Source organism: Emydura macquarii, unplaced genomic scaffold (genome assembly GCF_026122565.2).
Source record: "Emydura macquarii macquarii isolate MOO-44397 ecotype Brisbane River unplaced genomic scaffold, CSIRO-AGI_Emac_v2 contig_2636, whole genome shotgun sequence".
NCBI classification, from domain to species: domain Eukaryota; kingdom Metazoa; phylum Chordata; order Testudines; family Chelidae; genus Emydura; species Emydura macquarii.
In genome coordinates, this window is record NW_027132773.1 from 34,885,063 (window position 1) to 34,902,114 (window position 17,052).

General features: G+C 39.7%; 1 protein-coding gene across 1 annotated transcript in view; it reads right to left on the bottom strand.

Moving 5' to 3' along the window:
- LOC137163705 (sucrase-isomaltase, intestinal-like) overlaps nucleotides 1-17,052 on the bottom strand; it is a 101,659-nt gene that overhangs the window by 66,771 nt on the left and 17,836 nt on the right. The window contains exons 5-7 of the mRNA XM_067563987.1: nucleotides 11,984-12,152; nucleotides 11,190-11,286; nucleotides 10,147-10,259 (exon numbers count right to left, since the gene is read on the bottom strand). Coding sequence (XP_067420088.1) covers nucleotides 10,147-10,259; nucleotides 11,190-11,286; nucleotides 11,984-12,152 — 379 coding nt within the window. The remainder of the gene's footprint in view (nucleotides 1-10,146; nucleotides 10,260-11,189; nucleotides 11,287-11,983; nucleotides 12,153-17,052) is intronic.

Consider the following 17,052-nt stretch of genomic DNA (forward strand, 5'->3'; position numbering starts at 1 on the left):
AGAGCTGGAGGAGTTTTGTGCTCCTGCCGATTATTGGGGGGCAACCCCGCTTGCCCCCCCCCCCATGCATGCCCCTGGGTGTAAATGTGGAGGAACTCCAATGATATCATATGAGATCACAAATATGCCCGTATCCTGCCATTTGCACTACCCTTTGTGTGGCTCCTGCTCTGAGATCGTATAGGATGACACAATGGCAAAACACTTCCAGCCAGTCTACTCTAGCTGTGAGCATTGCTAGCACTAGCACTACTTGAGTGCACTGGTAGGAAATTCTTCTTCGTGTGTCCTCTGCATATTCACACTCTTGGGATATGAGCTGAAAGGTGCAGCTGAATGATAGAGCCTTCTGTAAGCAGCACCAGTTAGAGCGTTAGCACTCGCATGCCCCCACCGACCCGTTCCATCAGCATTCCAGCACATTCTGGGGGTGAAATGAAAGGGGGTATGGCAGTCATTGCCATCTCAGTTCCTTCCAACTGCTGATCTGACAGATGAGAACCTTCTCTGGATTCCATGGATCCAAAGCATTTTAGGTAAGTGCTTTATTACACTAAATAGTTATCTACTGTATTAGATATAGCTACTGTATTCATCTAATAGTTTTACTGTTCTTATTAGTTAGTATCAGTGCCAGTTATAGTGGCTGACCTGAAGGTCAAGAAACATGGAATCAAGAGGTGCACGTCGTGTCCTGCATCCGACACTCAAGCCCAGTGCTTGAAATATTTAGGAGAGGACCATTCTTCTTCACGCTGTACCATCTGTGACACTTGTTCTCCATATGATGGGAAAGAGGAACAAAATAGGCTTCAAGCCCTTTTGCTTCAAGAAGTTTTAACATCTAAATCTCCTGGATTGGAGGTTTCCAAAGCCTCTGACAAAAAGATTAAGGGTTCTGAATTGGCATCAGGTGCTTCTGGTTGCTGAAGGCATTATTATTGATTAAGTCAGCCACTGCACCGAGCTCCAGTTCCAAGATGACTAAGCATATAGTAGCTAAACTTCTGGACCTGGTTCTGAGAAGAGCTCAGCCCCTCACCAAAACAGCTGTGGACAATGGGTAATCTGCGACTGAGGGCATTGAGGGTCCAGACCCGTGGTTCAGAGGAAAAAGAAGGCCAAGACAAAGCATCTTTCAGTGCAAGAGAAAACTTCTCAGTCAGAAGATTCATCTTCAGATCAGGAACTTATGGATCTGAAACTCACCAGAGATCTGAACCCCAAAGACTCTGTATCATTGGATTGTTCCAACAATATGGTTCTGAGAAAACTATCGGATCCAAATAACTTTCTCAGTTATTTATATCCAGTTATATATATCCTTTCCCAGTTATTTATATCCAGTTTCCTGGATCTTTCCCAGTTCTATCTATTGTTGTTACATCACAGGTACACTCTGATCCACATGCCCCCACAGATCTTTCAGGTTCCACACCGAGATCTGAGAAACGAAGCATGGAAAAGCATTTTTCTCTCTCCTTTCCTCCAAACAAGAGGCAGAGTGCCTGAAGAGACACTGTAGTGCATCAGTCTGCAGTCTGCTTCTTCTACTAACTCCACCAGCTAAGACTTTTATTGGCTTGCAGAGGCAGACAATATCTTCCATATACCTATTGCAACTTCTAACTTCAGTTGTTTCTCCTATCAGCTTCTTGTTAGATCTGGGATCAGATCCCCATTCAGAGGAAGATCTGGATCTGGTGATATTGTCCAAAACCTGCATTTCTATAAGGACTATCAGCAGGTCCCCTCTCCTTAGTATTATCACACCATGCTGGAATTGAGGAGTTGGCAGGATTGGCAGATGCTATCTTGGATTTCATGGTTCTGCCAGTTGACTCCAGGGCTTCCCTGTCAACTCTCCTTCATAGCTAAGTGTTTGGATTCATGTTGAAACAGAACTACTCCTGTGGATCTGGGATGTTCAGAGCCTAAACCTGTGGATCTGATAATAAGAAACACATCTCCTACCACTGTCCCTGACACTCTATGAAGAGGAGAAGGAATGAGATTCCCCTTTTCATATGGACACTTGAATAACTACCAGGTGATTCCTCTCCTGAAGAAATGTGGGTGTTGCATGAGTTAAGTCTCTCTTGGAAAACACTATTCAATATCATGAGCTTTCACATCTGTCACAGATGAAGCTCCTCACACGGTCTTTGATATACTTGGTATATACTTTGATATACTACATCTCCCAACAAGGTTTCTTTATCAGTCTTGGAAGGTTTCTGGCAACCAGCAAAATCAATATGGAAAAATCTCTCAAATTGCCAACCTATTTCCAAGAAAGTAGATAAGCTATATCAAATCCCCTATGAGGGTTTTCATGCTTTCATGTACTTCCTGCTTCTAATTCCCCAGTAGTAGCAGCAACAGTACAAAGGTCAAGAGCTGAGAACTTACACACCATTCCTAATGATAGAGAAGGGAAAAGATTAGATTCCTTGGGAAGGAAACTGTTTTCTTAGCTTCCTTGATTATGAGGATTGCTAACTATCAAGCAATCATGGACAATATCAATTTCCCCTCTTGGACAAAATTTCATTTTTTACAAAGAATCTTCCATAGGAACATGGAAAGTTAGCTAACACTGTTATCAAAAAGGGTCAAAATGTGTCCAAACATGTCCTTAGAGCTTCCATTGACATTTCAGATGCTTCTTCAAAATCTTAGCTTCTTCTATAACTCTTCATTGGCTAACTTGATTATGATCTTCTTCTCTCCCCTTTGTTATTAAGTCAAAGATCAAGGATCTCCCATTTGAGAGAGACAGTCTGTCCAGTTCTAAAAACAGATGAAGTATTAGAAAAAAGTAGTAAGACCTATATCAAGGACCTCTAGGATTCTTGCAGTCTTTCAGGAGGATTTCTGCATGTTGTTTAGATACCACAGACAATGTTATATACCCTGTTCATCTTCTTCTTACTACTCTTAAAGACAATACCAATAGCAACAACAGAATTCTCCTCCTTCTCAGTCTCCATTTAAAAAAGATCCTCCAAATCCAAGATGAGACCAAAGAACTTTTCTACTACTACTTCTTTGCCTTCTGTTAGGCCTCAGGTTTGACATTACAGCTGAGAGTTGCAAACCAATCTTACACACTTCTTCTCTACCTTTACAGACCTTCTATCCCATTTTTACATCAGATGGCAAAAGATCACTACAGATGGATGGGTTTGGGAAATTATAAAAGAGATCTACACCATGCAATTCAAAACCATTCCTCCATGGCACCTTCCTTTCTCTTTTTAGGGACTCCTCTCATGAGATGTTTCTGAGATCAGAAATCCATTCTCTTCTACCAGAGGGAGCAATAGAGGAGGTCCCAGAAAACCACAGGAATCAAGGTTTTTATTCTTATTATTTCCTTGTTCCACCAAAAAAAGATGGAGGTTTCCAACCAACTCTAGATATGAATCTAGATCTAATTAAACACACTAGGAAGTTCCACTTCAGGATATTGACTCTTGGTTCAATTATCCCCTCTCTTTCTGCTCAGAATTGATTTGCTGCTCTTAATCTCAAGGACGCTTACTTTCATATTTCTATTCAATCTTCTTATAGGAAATACCTGTCTTTTGCTCTAGGGCAGGACTATTTCCAATACAAAATTCTTGGCCTTTCTGCTGCCCCCTGAGCTTTTTATAAAATGCTTTTCTATAATAGCAGCCTTCCTCAGAAGACAAGGAATTTCCATTTTTCCATATCCCAGTGATTGGCTTCTGAAAGCTAATTTCAAGATGAGTTGAACGTAATCATTCTTTTCAAATGGTCTCTGTTCCATAAACTAGGTTTTCTGATAAATAAGAAAAAATCCTTAATGTACCCAACATAAATAAACAAACAATCTCTTTCACAGACACAGTTCTCGACTCCAGAGCAGTGATAACTTACATCTCAGAGGACAAATTGCAAAAAAATGAAATCCACCATACAATGCTTATTTCAGCAACTAATACAGGAAGTACTGTTTTTCCTCACCTTTCAGGATCTTATGGCATCAACAATCAATGTTACACCTTACACAAGGCTCAGAATGAGCCTACTTCAAAACTGGGTTTCAAGAAACTTCAAGCCAACAATGTGCAGTATGCATATGATGCTTACAATCCCCAGGAAGGTCTCAAATACTCTCCTGTGCTGGCTGAAGCTCATGAATGTACTGAAAAGAGTGATGTTCAATCCCCTGCTTCTTTCAGTAACAGTTAGAACAGATGCTTTCAATAAAGTTGGGCGCGCATCTCAGCAAATTAATGGCAAAGGATCTGTGCAATCTACAAGAATTACAACTTCACATCAATGTTTTCGAACTAAGGGCTGTTCGTTTAGCACTCAAATCCTTCCTTCCCCAAATTCAGGGCTCTGTAGTTCAAGTTGAAATGGATAATATGACAGCAATATAGTATGTAAATAAAAAGTTCATCACAACTTTACTGAGAAGCAATACAACTATGGGACAGAGTACATGTCACAAAATTTATCCAAGTGCATTGCATGTAGCAGGATCTCAGAACCAACTAGTGGACCAACTGAGCAGTGACTCTTTGCAGAGTCACAAATGGTCTCTGAAGCAATCAGTGATCCAGGACATCTTCAATCCTTGGGGATTTCCAAGCAGAGACCTCTCTGCTACCAACTTCAATACCAAATGTCTTCACTTTTGTTCAAGAGCAAGGGTGGACAAAGTAGTGCTCTGGCAGCACACTACATTTTTACCTAAGTAATTTCTGGTTTTCATGTTAATCAATGTATTAATTGATCTAGTAATTGCTAGTATTCTTTCCAAAACCTCATAAGAGTGAATCAAAGTTACATTGTTTGGATGCTAAAGGAGTTTTAACTTATCATTTAGATAGAACAAAAATATTTAGGACTGTTCATAAACTGTTTCCTGTGCAGATAAATTGTAAAGGAAAAGCTTTCTCTGCTCAGACTTTATCTAGATGGGTCAGACAGTGCATAGAAGAGAGTATAAGAAAGTATCACAATCTCCTGCTGCTGCTATTAAAACCCATTCTGCGAGCACAGTTGCTACTTCAGCATCATGCTTTAGACACCTCCCATTAACTAAGCTCAGGACATACTTTTACTAAACATTATGCATTACACATAGCTGCTAGGTCTATAGATAGATATGCATAGATGCACCGTTTGGTAGAATGGTTCTCCAATCTCTGTTTAATTAGGACCTCTTGTCCCACCAGCCATTTTACTATATACTGTTCACCAAACTGTCCCAAGAGTGGGAATATGCAGAGAACACTTGAAGAAGAAATGAAGGTTACTTACTTACACCTTAGGTTCTTCAAGATGGACTCTACATATTTGCACTTCCCACCCTTCTTCTCCTCTTCTGTGGAGTCCCAATGAATCAATGCTCTGCAGTAGCCATGACATAGCCAAGGAAGGAACTGCTGCCATGCCTCTTTTTGTAGCCATGCCTTCAGATCATGCTGGAACGCTGAGGTCAGGGTCAGGAGGGGGCAAGTGAGGGCTCACACTAACAGGCACTGCTTATACAATGGTTCACTGGTCAGCTGCACTAGTCAGCCCCCATCCCAAGAGTGTGACAATGCTGAATCCATCTTGAAGGTCCTTGGTTACAGGTAACCAACCTTCATTTTCCTAAAAACTGCCAGGACAGTCCTTAAGTTGTGTTCCTCATATTTTTGGATTTAGTTCTAAGAAGTTTGGGTGTCCCTCTAGGTTTTGTATGCTATAACATTCACTACCTCCCAGCACTTTGTCATGTGTGTGTGCTCCTTTCGTGTTTCTTTATGCAGTCTGTTTCTTGGCACTGCTGAGATAGTAATTATCTGTGCAGAAGCACAGTTAATAAACCGCCTGGCCTTTAGTAACCAGGAGAAGCAAGTGACCTGCCACTTCTTTTGAAGCAGTTCTCAGACCACTGAATAGCAATTGCTCCTCACATTTCCAAACAAACTATTTATTTCTATTTATTTATATGCCCAGTTGGGAAAGCCTTTAATGAGGAGGGGAGCAAACCAGCAACAAGCAGTGATTCGCCCCTCATTAGAGACTGGTAAATACGGTTTTATAGTATCTGCAGCCTCTCGTCCAATTACATGGGTTTGCATCAGCAAAACTCAGCCTAACTGCGCTAAAACCAGCATGTGATTCCACCTCGGAATGAAGGCTCGAATCTTTCAAAGCTTAGTTAATATCTTTGAATCCCAACAGAGGCAAAGGTCCCAAAATATTTCCCTCTGTGTTGTCCCTGGTTTGTTTTCTCAACCCACAATTCTGAAATGAACCTTTTGTATCCTAGTGAAACTTGTAAAATAGTCAAAGCCCAGAGAAGTGTAATACAGAAATGGTTGAGGCATTGGTTTCTTACCAATTATTTTGTTCCTGTATCTTACAGTTCATCCCTGCTCCCAGCATTTTGCTGTATTGGGAATGGTCAGAGCGCTATGTTGTGTGGCTGGGATTAAATTCCAAACCAAGCTATTATACTCTAGTGCCATAGATCACTACAAGGCTCATCTAACTTATAATTGGCTGCTCATAGCCCAATGGGTTATTCCAGCACCCCGGAACAGATGGAATGCCAGCGTGCTCCAGCTACATCCGCATTTCACAGGCCACACATAGGGTAACCAGATGTCCCGATTTTATAGGGACAGTCTTGATATTTGGGGCTTTTTCTTATATAGGTGCCTATTACCTCCCACCCCGGTCCCGATTTTTTGCACTTGCTATCCAGTCACCCTAGCCACACACCCTATGCCAGGAAATGCTGGAGGTAGCAAACAGCCACTGGAACAGCTCTGTTCCACCCAGGGGTTCCTACTACACAAGGGAATTCCCAGCTGCCCAGATCCACCAGCTTTGTGCGCCCGCCCCGCCCCGCCCCTGCTCCCCCCACCACTTTGTGATGATCTGCAGTGCAGTGGCACTGCAATTGAAAGAAGAATTGGACACTTAGTTTGCGGGCCCACACTGCAGTTTTTCTGCCTCACAATTGTGGGTGTACCGTGTTTAGTGCATTGTAGGAAAATCTGGGCAGCTAAAACCTAGTGCTTCACCAGTGGATAGAGCATCCAGAGGGCACATACACAGAGGGTGGCATCAGCAACACTTGGAGACTGGCACTCTGAGATATTCTACTACACACAGAGCTAGGTGGAAGAAGACCAGCCAAATAAGCTGCATAGGCATGGTTAGGAATTCCTGTCTGTCCAGAAAATAACAACATTGTAAACTAATTACAGGAAGGAAACCTATGTGCTAGGACAAGCTTCTATCTGTCTACCAAGGTTTTTACATGGCCCCAGCGTTGTCGTTTCCAAAGGCTTAAGCTTCTAACAAGGGGGACACATGATTAGCTGCCACAGCTCCTGACTGCATTAGCAATGTTGCATGTGCAGAGAAAGCATGTTTAGTGCTACGTATTTCACTAACTGGTGAAAAAATTCCAATAAAAGTTGTATTGTAAACAAGACCTTAAACAAAGCACTGTATATAGCACTTGTCCCCAAAGTGTAACTAATCAACCAAACCAAACAAGGTTTGTTTTCCTTCATGAGATTTAAAAGGATCCCTTTCCCCTGGGCAGAAACAAAAACACAAAGATCTTGCCCTTTCTGGAATGCAAATGTAATCCACTGGTCAGTGTGCATTACAGGTCTTCCTCTGTGCCTGATCTGCAGAACAGATGAGTCTGTTATAGCCCAACCCAGCTAGCGATCCAGGGCTCTTTAGCTCAAGATGTAGCAGCTCACGCTTTTACTTCTGGAAGACCAATCCTTGGTGCATTGGCCATGATATCAACCATCAGACAAACAGAGAACAACCCAAGTTCTCGTCTTGGCAGAGTGCAAGCTGAGCTCTCCAGCCCCACCTTAGAAAAAGACTAACATTTCCCCACCACAACCTATCCTTTTTCTATTTACATAGAAATCTTACAATTGGTCCCTGTAGCTTCAATATGGTGATTTTGCAACGTGAACAAATGGGGACTAAGATATTACCAACAAATGTTGTTCCTGTTGGTAATATGGGGAGGATATTAATGTATTTCTGGGGCACTGATTATCATAGATTCTGTTTACCTAATCCAGGTCTGTGGTATAGAAACACCATTGGATTAATTCAGTGTTTCCCCAAAATGCATTTGCGGTGAGTTTCTCATATATTATGGGCCACCCTTTACGCTTCTTCTTTGCCATCCTCCTAGCACTTTGGACAAGAAGCTAGCTGCAGAGGGAAATCCTAGTCAGTTTCAATCTCCTGCCAGTTCCAAGTGTAAAGTGCTTGATGCCAAAGAAAAATGACGTAGCTTATTCACAGAAAGTCAGTCTCTCTCTGCATCAAATACTTTTCACATCACTTTTGTCTGCTCTCTGTTTGGTGGGCGTGTGCACATGTGCTCAGGCATGTGCAGAGGTGCATGAGAATGGGGAAAATCACAGAAGAGACAAATCAAAATGGAGAAGAGGAACCGAAGGAAAGAGAAGAAAGAGAGAGGGAGTTGGAGGGGAGAAGGAAACAAAGGAAGATGGGGGAGGGGGCGGGGATGTGGCAGAAAAAACACCCTGGGTCTAAGTAGTGATCTTCCCCTGAGAATTACAGTGGTTATCTCTCAAATCTTTACAATTGGCTTTGCAATTCTACTTCTCACAAGTAATATAGCGAATACCACAGTAACGTTATTTGTTTACAAAGACAAAATTTAAAGAATTTAGTAGTGACCACCAGACAGAGTACCACAAAGTTTAGAAAGGAGCAAGCAAAATGTGCATTTTGGTCACCCTATTGTATGAGATGAACAGGTGAAAAAATATCCTATGTATGAAGATGCAGTGGGACAGATACATTTAAAGATAATCCTGAATACTCCACCTCCCCCCTATCCTCTGCCTTCTGAGACAGCTCCTTATCCTATTGATGCTCAGACAATATTTACCCCCACTTTTTTATAAAATCCTTGGGGAAATCCTGTACACAGCTACACCCTGCTCTTACCCCTCTTTGTACCTAAGTTTGTTTCCTCAGCTGCAATGATAACTACAAGTTCATGTAAGAGATGGACCTGAATGAGAACACCAGATTCAAACTACGTTGCACTGTCAGGAAATTTGAATCCAGATCAGTTCGGGGGTCTGTGTTCGTGTATTCAAATGAAGCCAAAGACTGCTGCTGATTTATATTATTAAGCAAAAACACCTGCTTTAACCACGTTAAAAGAACAGACTAATCTCTTCCTTGTTGTTTCCTATGTTCACAAATTCTCTGACTCACACAACTGAGTGAAACAAAAACCAAAAAGGGTTAGAATCTCTATCTGGCTTTCTCATCTGAATGTATAATGAGCTCTTGTAGAATCTGGAATTTCTCCCATTAATCTGAGAAGTCACAGGTGGCAAAAAAGGAGCTGCAATCAGAAATCCAATTTTAATGAGAATAAAATGCCGTTAAAAGCTATTTATGCTTTGAAAAATGTTACGATTATTGCTCTGAGCAAGAAAAGTACAGGGAAACCCTAGGGGGAGAGAGGGAGGATGAAATAATAAAAAAAAAATTAATCATAGACTTAGCAGACTTGGAGTAAATGGGAAAAATTAAATCACTGACCTATTGTGATTTAGGTTATTATTTCTTGGGAGGTGATCATATACTGTGATGAAGGACACTATTGTATGAACCTAGATATATTCATAGAGACAACTTTTCCTTCCTTTCCCGTCAGGGAAAGTCCTAGAGAACTTAAATAGAAATTCCATCCCTGCTGTAGCATTCTACAGTTTGATTCAAATGCTTGTAGAAATGCCTATCACATTCTCTATTATATTACATAGATTCTTTGAACAAGTTCTATCAGTCACATCACTATTAAAATCTGCAGGGTTTTTACAAACCTGACAACTTACTGTCCAGATGGAGGTATAAAAGTTTTGCCAATGACTTTAGTGAGAGTAAGATTGAGCCCTATATATGTGTAACGTGATTAAGTCATCCTGTTTGCTCCCATTGAGTCTAATCATATAAGCTCCAGTTTGATGTAAACATGAGCGATGGACAAAGTTATAGTCAAATTATCTGACAATATGGATAACTAAGAGTTTCTTTACAGTACACTATCTTGTGTGCCATAGCTAGTTCTCTACTAACCTCTGTGTATTGCTGTATTACGTTTTCAGGAGTTGGGCCAAGAAACACATAGAAGTCAAGGATCCCTCCAATGGTTCGGAAGGTTAAGGATGGATTTGGACTCAGAGTAACATCTGAAAGAAGAAAACAGAAGTGTTGCATACAGTAGAAATTACCTCAGCGGCAGTCCTACGCCTTTTGAACCCTTCAGTGCACAGCTGCTAAGTAGGTCAGCCAGCCACTTACATTGAGCACATATCCCACCCACACAGACCACAGAACAAGTACAAATCGTCTATCTGTCAGCATCACAAAACAGAAATAGGCACTCTTGTGAGGCAGTCCTGTCTTGCACAAATGACACACTGTATGGACAAAGAGAAATAAGGAAACGTGTATAATAATAGTAAGCTACTACTGGCTGTGAGGTATATTTCCAGGTTTATTTTATTCTGTGCAGTAACAACGCACATAAAATTTATTGCAAGGTTTTGTTTTTCTTAATTTCACTTGTATATAAGTGAATGACCAAACTGCATCAAAAGTGCCTCTATATAATATATACACATTTGATTTTTACTGGAAGTCATTGCCTGACAGAGAAATTGATTTAATAGCTATAGTGAAGATTCCCGTTTTCACAAATTACAGTATTAGATTAATACGGTGAGGTGACCATGGTAACGTGCCAAGCTATTCTTGTCAGAGTGAAAACAGTACTAATTTAAATTGACCTCTTTTGCTGGTGTCAGTCCCAGAGGACATTTCTATTGACTTCAATTTTCTCTACACTTGCATCTATTTTAAAAAAGTTAATCAATCATATCATTTTAGTTGAAAGTGCATATTTTACCTTGCTTTACAGTAATTGCAATGAAGTCTCTTTGAGAACATAATAATGGTCACTTGAAATTCATTTATGGTGTGTGTAACACTTTAGGAATCCACTCATATAATTGTATTTTTAAAAGTCATTAGTGAAAAGGGTTATTTATGTTTAGCAGAAACAGTTTAATATCTTTATATACTTAATCTCTATATGTACAGATAATGTACTGTATTACCTTGTGCATTGGCGTTAAGGAAGAGGATACCATGAGTATTTGAGTCACTTTCTATGCACATATAAAAAGGATGAACTCCATAAAGATTGGCAAACGTCTGAAACATCAAAAATGTATTATATATGGCTTATTCTGCCAATTTTTCATAATTTTCGTCAACCAGAAACACATACACAGGCGAGGCAATTTATTAGCTGAAATGGATTTTTGCATCCAAACCAATGTAAATCTCCATAAATAGAACAAGAGATATATTTATCATCAACACTGTCACTTTTATCTTATCTTATTTAAACTCTTGGCCATGGACTATTGTACTCTGGCATGCAGCCAAATCCTCCTGAGTGACCAGGCTAAGAAATTCACTGCTGGTGGAAATATATCATTGACAGACCAGCATTTAAGCTGCAACTCAGCCAAGCATTTAAAAATGTGCCTAAATTTAATCCCCTTGAAGTCATTCTTAAGTGCTTGGATATATAGGGATGGATTTAAGTGTAATCTTAAATATTTTGCTGAATCGGAGCCGTGACACATGGAATATTTTTTACTAGGGAACATAGAACATTTCTGATGCCAACTTTCCAAAACATTGTAAAACACCTATATTTACTATTTAGCTAATTATATTTTGTTGTAGTTCCATAACATTTTAAGAAACCCATTTTATGTTTTTGCCATCAATTCGTAATTAACGCCTCTCATCAGGTACTAATGTTGCTGGAATTACTGTATTTTGCCATTTCATTTTTATGATATGATCCCAGCACAAGACGCTGCGTTAAATGAATTACCGCTGGTGGCTCATCTCTGGCAAACATCCCATAGGAAACAAAATTCATATTGTGCTTAAAAGATGGGTGTTCATGTTCACCAAATCCATAAACTGAGGTGGATGGCACAGTGGTTGTAATCTGCAGATATTGTTTGGAAAAAATTAAATCTTCAAGCGATGTCTCCCACCTGTGTCAAATACAGAAAGAGTATAAACATGTTTAGTTTGCTCATGTCTTATAGTCTTCATTTTAACATCAAGCTGGAATACTTGGAAATTTTGTTGCATTTCTTGCAATAGTAACATATACAAATGCAATATAAAACTTAATTCTATGTGTGCTTCTAATGTATTTAAACAAGCATTTCCCATTGCAATACAAGCAGTCATCTCACATTTACATTATTTAAATATATATAAAAGGATAACTGGGATAAGAGGAAGGCACTACATAGAGTACTGTCACTGAAATAAGCGGTTGCTCTTGCTATTTCTATGACCAGTGGGACATATTGAAGACTTATCACATGGTGGTGTCTACAATGTCACTAACAACAACAACAAATATTCAGTTGCAATCATCTTTTATTACTGTGTGAAGTCCCATTGAAATTGATGGGATTACTCATGTTCTTAAACTAAAGCATATCTTTAATGTTTAGTTGGATCAGAACTGAGTGCGCCTGGTAACACTGACTTTAGTAGCTGTGAGGATGCATAGCACCCCATAAGACCAGGTCCTTAAATGACAGCTTTCTCTAGACAGTGACTTTATAAGACCGTATACAGATCAAATTTGATCTAAACAAAGGACATTTATAGCTATTTTTATGTTTATGTTTTTTTCTTTCATTAGTTTTATGCACTTATTTCTATTGAATCATCTATGGACAAAGATGCATTTTAATTATGTGTTACATTATGTTTGCTGTTACTAATGCTATAATAAGCAGCGCAAATACTCTCAAAGTACATTGTACCACTATCTGACATGAATACCATGTTTACAGATCACTGTTTATCCTTGCTGAACTGTGATTTTGTTTTAATACATTAAAATAAATTAACCAAAAACACAGACGGTAGTAGCGGTGCTTCTTTCACAGATTCATGGATTCCAGGGCCAGAAGGGACCTTTGTGATAATCTAGTCTGACTTTCCTGTACACACAGGCCACATATCTTCCCCAAAGTAATTCCTAGAGTAGAGCTTTTGGAAAAACATCCACTCTTGATTTAAAAATGATCAGTGATGAAGAATCCACAACCCATGGTAAATTGTTCCCATGGTTAATTACGCTCACTGTTAAAAATGTATGCCTTTTTCCTGTTTGTACATAAATACAAATATAAATAATATAAATATTAAATCCTTTAACATAAATTATTTGTTATCAAAGGTTTTGGCAAAATTAAATGAAATATCAAATTATCCAATAAATGAACGATGTGGAAGGTTCTGTATATTAGCAGCGGGGATGGTACTATAGCTATTTACAGCAGCATACCTATAGACTACTCTGAGAGCCTGGGTTCAGACAGGTTTCACCAGACAGAATTTATACTGCGCCTTACCCAAGGACAAACTCTTCTTTACCATGGTGGGAAACAAATTTGGGTTAAACAATTGGCCCAAAGTGGCATTCCAGGCACTGCCCATGCTGCATCCTTCATCACTGGGAAAGCAGAGACTTGCCCTTCTGAACAGCTGCAGTGGGGAATGGGAAGGCTCCTTGCTTCCTCCCCAATCTTGTGCAAATATGCAAGGGTTAGACACAGTCTTGGCCTAGAGGGAGAAGCCAAGTGTACTAAGCAATTATTGCAGATAAAACAAATCTACTTATTGGGTCTCTGTTTTGGCAGTTCTCCAGCTCTAACAAGCTGGAACAATGAGGCTTTTCTGTAATTGGTGACTTGGTTGTTACACATCATGTTCATGCATTTGCCAGTGGAAACCCCCAAGCCAGTAGGAAAGGCTGATTTTCTTTTAGGTTGGAATTACCAGGAAGCTTTTTGAAAACCAAAGCCTTTCTGTGGAAAGTTACCCTGTCTGAGAATAGGTATCAGCTCACGTGCTGGGTTCCTGGCAAAACTATCATCATCACACAGTTTAATCATGTACTAGGTTTCCAGCATCAGTGTTCTCAGAAAAGGAGGTTGATGTAAAAAAAATCCAAACGTAGCCAGAAGGAAAGAACTTTGGGAAGAACTTGAATAACTGTCTTAGCCCATTGACAGTACATATGATGCCTACTGAGAGTATGTCTTCACTGACAGAAGCAAATTGGGCACTACAGGATCAATTCTTCAGGATCAAGTGAGCAGAAGTGGAGACCTGCTCAGTCAATCCGGAAGTCGAGTGAATAAATCCACCCCCTGAAAAAAAGTAATGCTGCATCAATGGGAGGGCATTTCCTGTCAGTGGGGACGCCCGCTCATTAGAATTTAGGCAGTCGATCGGAGATACACAAGCTACTCTATGTAGCTTGCGTATCTCCCATTGACTGCCGCCAAATTTTGCGGCAAGTGTAGACCAGGCCTCAGGAGCATGAGGTTTCATATTTCCTGGTACCTGCATTAAAACCCTGACATTTCCCATTGGAAAGTCATTAGCATTACCAAGGTATTACAGGTATTTGCTGTGTTCTTATAAAAGGGAATTCCCTATACAATAGTGTCGCTGCAGTGGTTTGGATCAGAACTGCAGTAACACTATTTTACCACAATGGAACATTGAACACAGTGGCTCCTGTATTGGGACACCATTTTTTTTATTATTAACTTACTAATGTATTTTATGGTCATATGTTGAACTTCCATAAGGATACAAAGGGGTTAGTACAAAGTGATCAACAAAATGGTATCCCAATATAAGGACTCACTCCCATCTCTCACAAGCAGCCAACTCGCTGTGTGCTTCCAATCCTACTTATACATCATTTCCCATTTTGATCCTATATTTATAGAGGTTTTTTTTTCCTGTTTTGCTTGTAGAGCACTAGTCACAGTAGTAGGTAAGCGCCAAATATAGCATTTGGGGAAGCATAATACCACCATCAAAAAATGAGCCTCTGCTCTCTCTTTTCCTTAGGCTATGTCTACACTACAGCTTATGTCAGCATAATTTATAATGCTCAGGGGTGTGAATAAACCATCCCCCTGAGCAACATAAGTTACACGAACAAAAGCTCTGGTGTGGACAGTGCTAAGTTGGCAGGAGAGCTCCGCCCCACCAATATAGCTACCACCACTCATGGAGGTGGTTTTGTTACGCTGGCAGGAGAGCTCTCTCTGGTCGACATAAAGCATCTTCACCAGGCACGCTGCAGCTGAACCATTGCAGCGTTGTATGTGTTAACAAGCCTTTGGAGTTAGATAACCTATGATTGGCACCATTGCCTTCTCTTTTTCCTTCTCCTCTTTAAAAGATAAAAAGGCAGGACTTCCCTTAATCCCTCCCCTCCCCAAGCATTCTACAGCCGGGATCCCTGCAATTACATTAACGCTGTAAGTTGCAGTGATCCATTATTTTACAATACTGCAATATTTTAAGGGTAACTTAGGTTAAAAAATGTTCATTTAAATGAGAGACCAACCTTTATCACTCTCACAACCTTCGGATATGATACAAGAAAAATGTTATATCTCCGTTGTGACAGTGTTTGCTTACTCCCATCTGCTTGTTAAAAGCAGGACAGAAGCCAAGAAAACAGAAGCAAACAGGAAATTATACTGTGTTTATAAGAATGTGCTTGGTTCTCATCAAAAAGTTACTTATTAATTATGATAGTTAACACTGAACAATATTCCCATACTCCCTTCCACTAATAAGGTCAGTCTTTTTGCTTTTTTAAAAATAAGTTTGTGTATTTGCACATAAATTGATTGGTTTGAGAGAATATTACATAAGTGAAAAATCTAAAATATTCAGACACCATATTCACCATCAAAAATTCAGCATTTGCCATCAGTTACATGGAGCATTGTCTGTGAATACCAGCACATCGCCCTCTACTCAGATCTCCCTGATAAAATGATTGGAAAACATTAACCTGTTAGTAGTTTCTATTTTATGTCTCAATCTTTGGAAGTATGAACAGGACGAGATATTTGGATATTTATGATACTGCCTACTAATTGTAGTGCTCCCATTCCTTTAAGTATCACTTCTGAAAACAGGTGCTTCCTTCCAAACTCTGTGCATGAGGCTTAAGAATAAGCCCCTCTATTTATAGCCTCTCATCTGGAAGAAGGCTGACTCGGGAGCCAAAAGGACAGCATGACGTTTGCATTTCTGGCTGGCATTTGAGCTTATAGTGAGAGAACATGCAGTAGGTCTCCTTTGTGCTACCAGCTCAAGGTGTAATTTGATGGATCAGTGAAGTGGCTTAAAAATAAACAAAGGAAATAATGCCTGGATTATTTAAGGGAGTAGTACATAACTGTCTTGTAGCGTTTCAAGTATGACTAAAAGTCAATGGAATCAAGTTTGCTGAAATATGGTCACTTATTCCTTGAAATCCAAGCAACTACTAAATATAAAAAGATCACCTAGCCCAAGAACTTTGCTGCATTTAAGTGAATACCTGATGCTACTCAGGGGTTTTATAAACCTTCAGAGATGTGAGACTTTGAAGAGCCCAGGATATATTATTATGGCATATGCAATCCATTACTCAGACATTCAGATCTTTCTGAGCTGGGCATATTTCACTTTGCAAATAACCTAAGAGAAATGAGCTGTTGCTATAAGCTGTAAATACCCTTACCTCTGCATTTTACCTAAATTAAAATCCTCTTGAAGCAGGAGTGTTGGCCAGGGTAGCACACTTTATATAATCTCTGCCTCTCGGCCATTTCATAATCTTATTACTCCTCCTCTTCAGACAGACACAGGTAGAAATTTAATATGTCTGTATCAGAAATGCAGACTTATTTTTCTTAGGAGAATTCCAACAGTACAAGGTCTTTCAAACAGTGTGGACCACATTTTATTAGAGAGATTGGGTAAAATTTTCAAAAGCACCTGAGTGATTTAGAAGCCTAAATCCCATTTTCAAAAGCCATTTATAATTTAGGAGCCTAAATC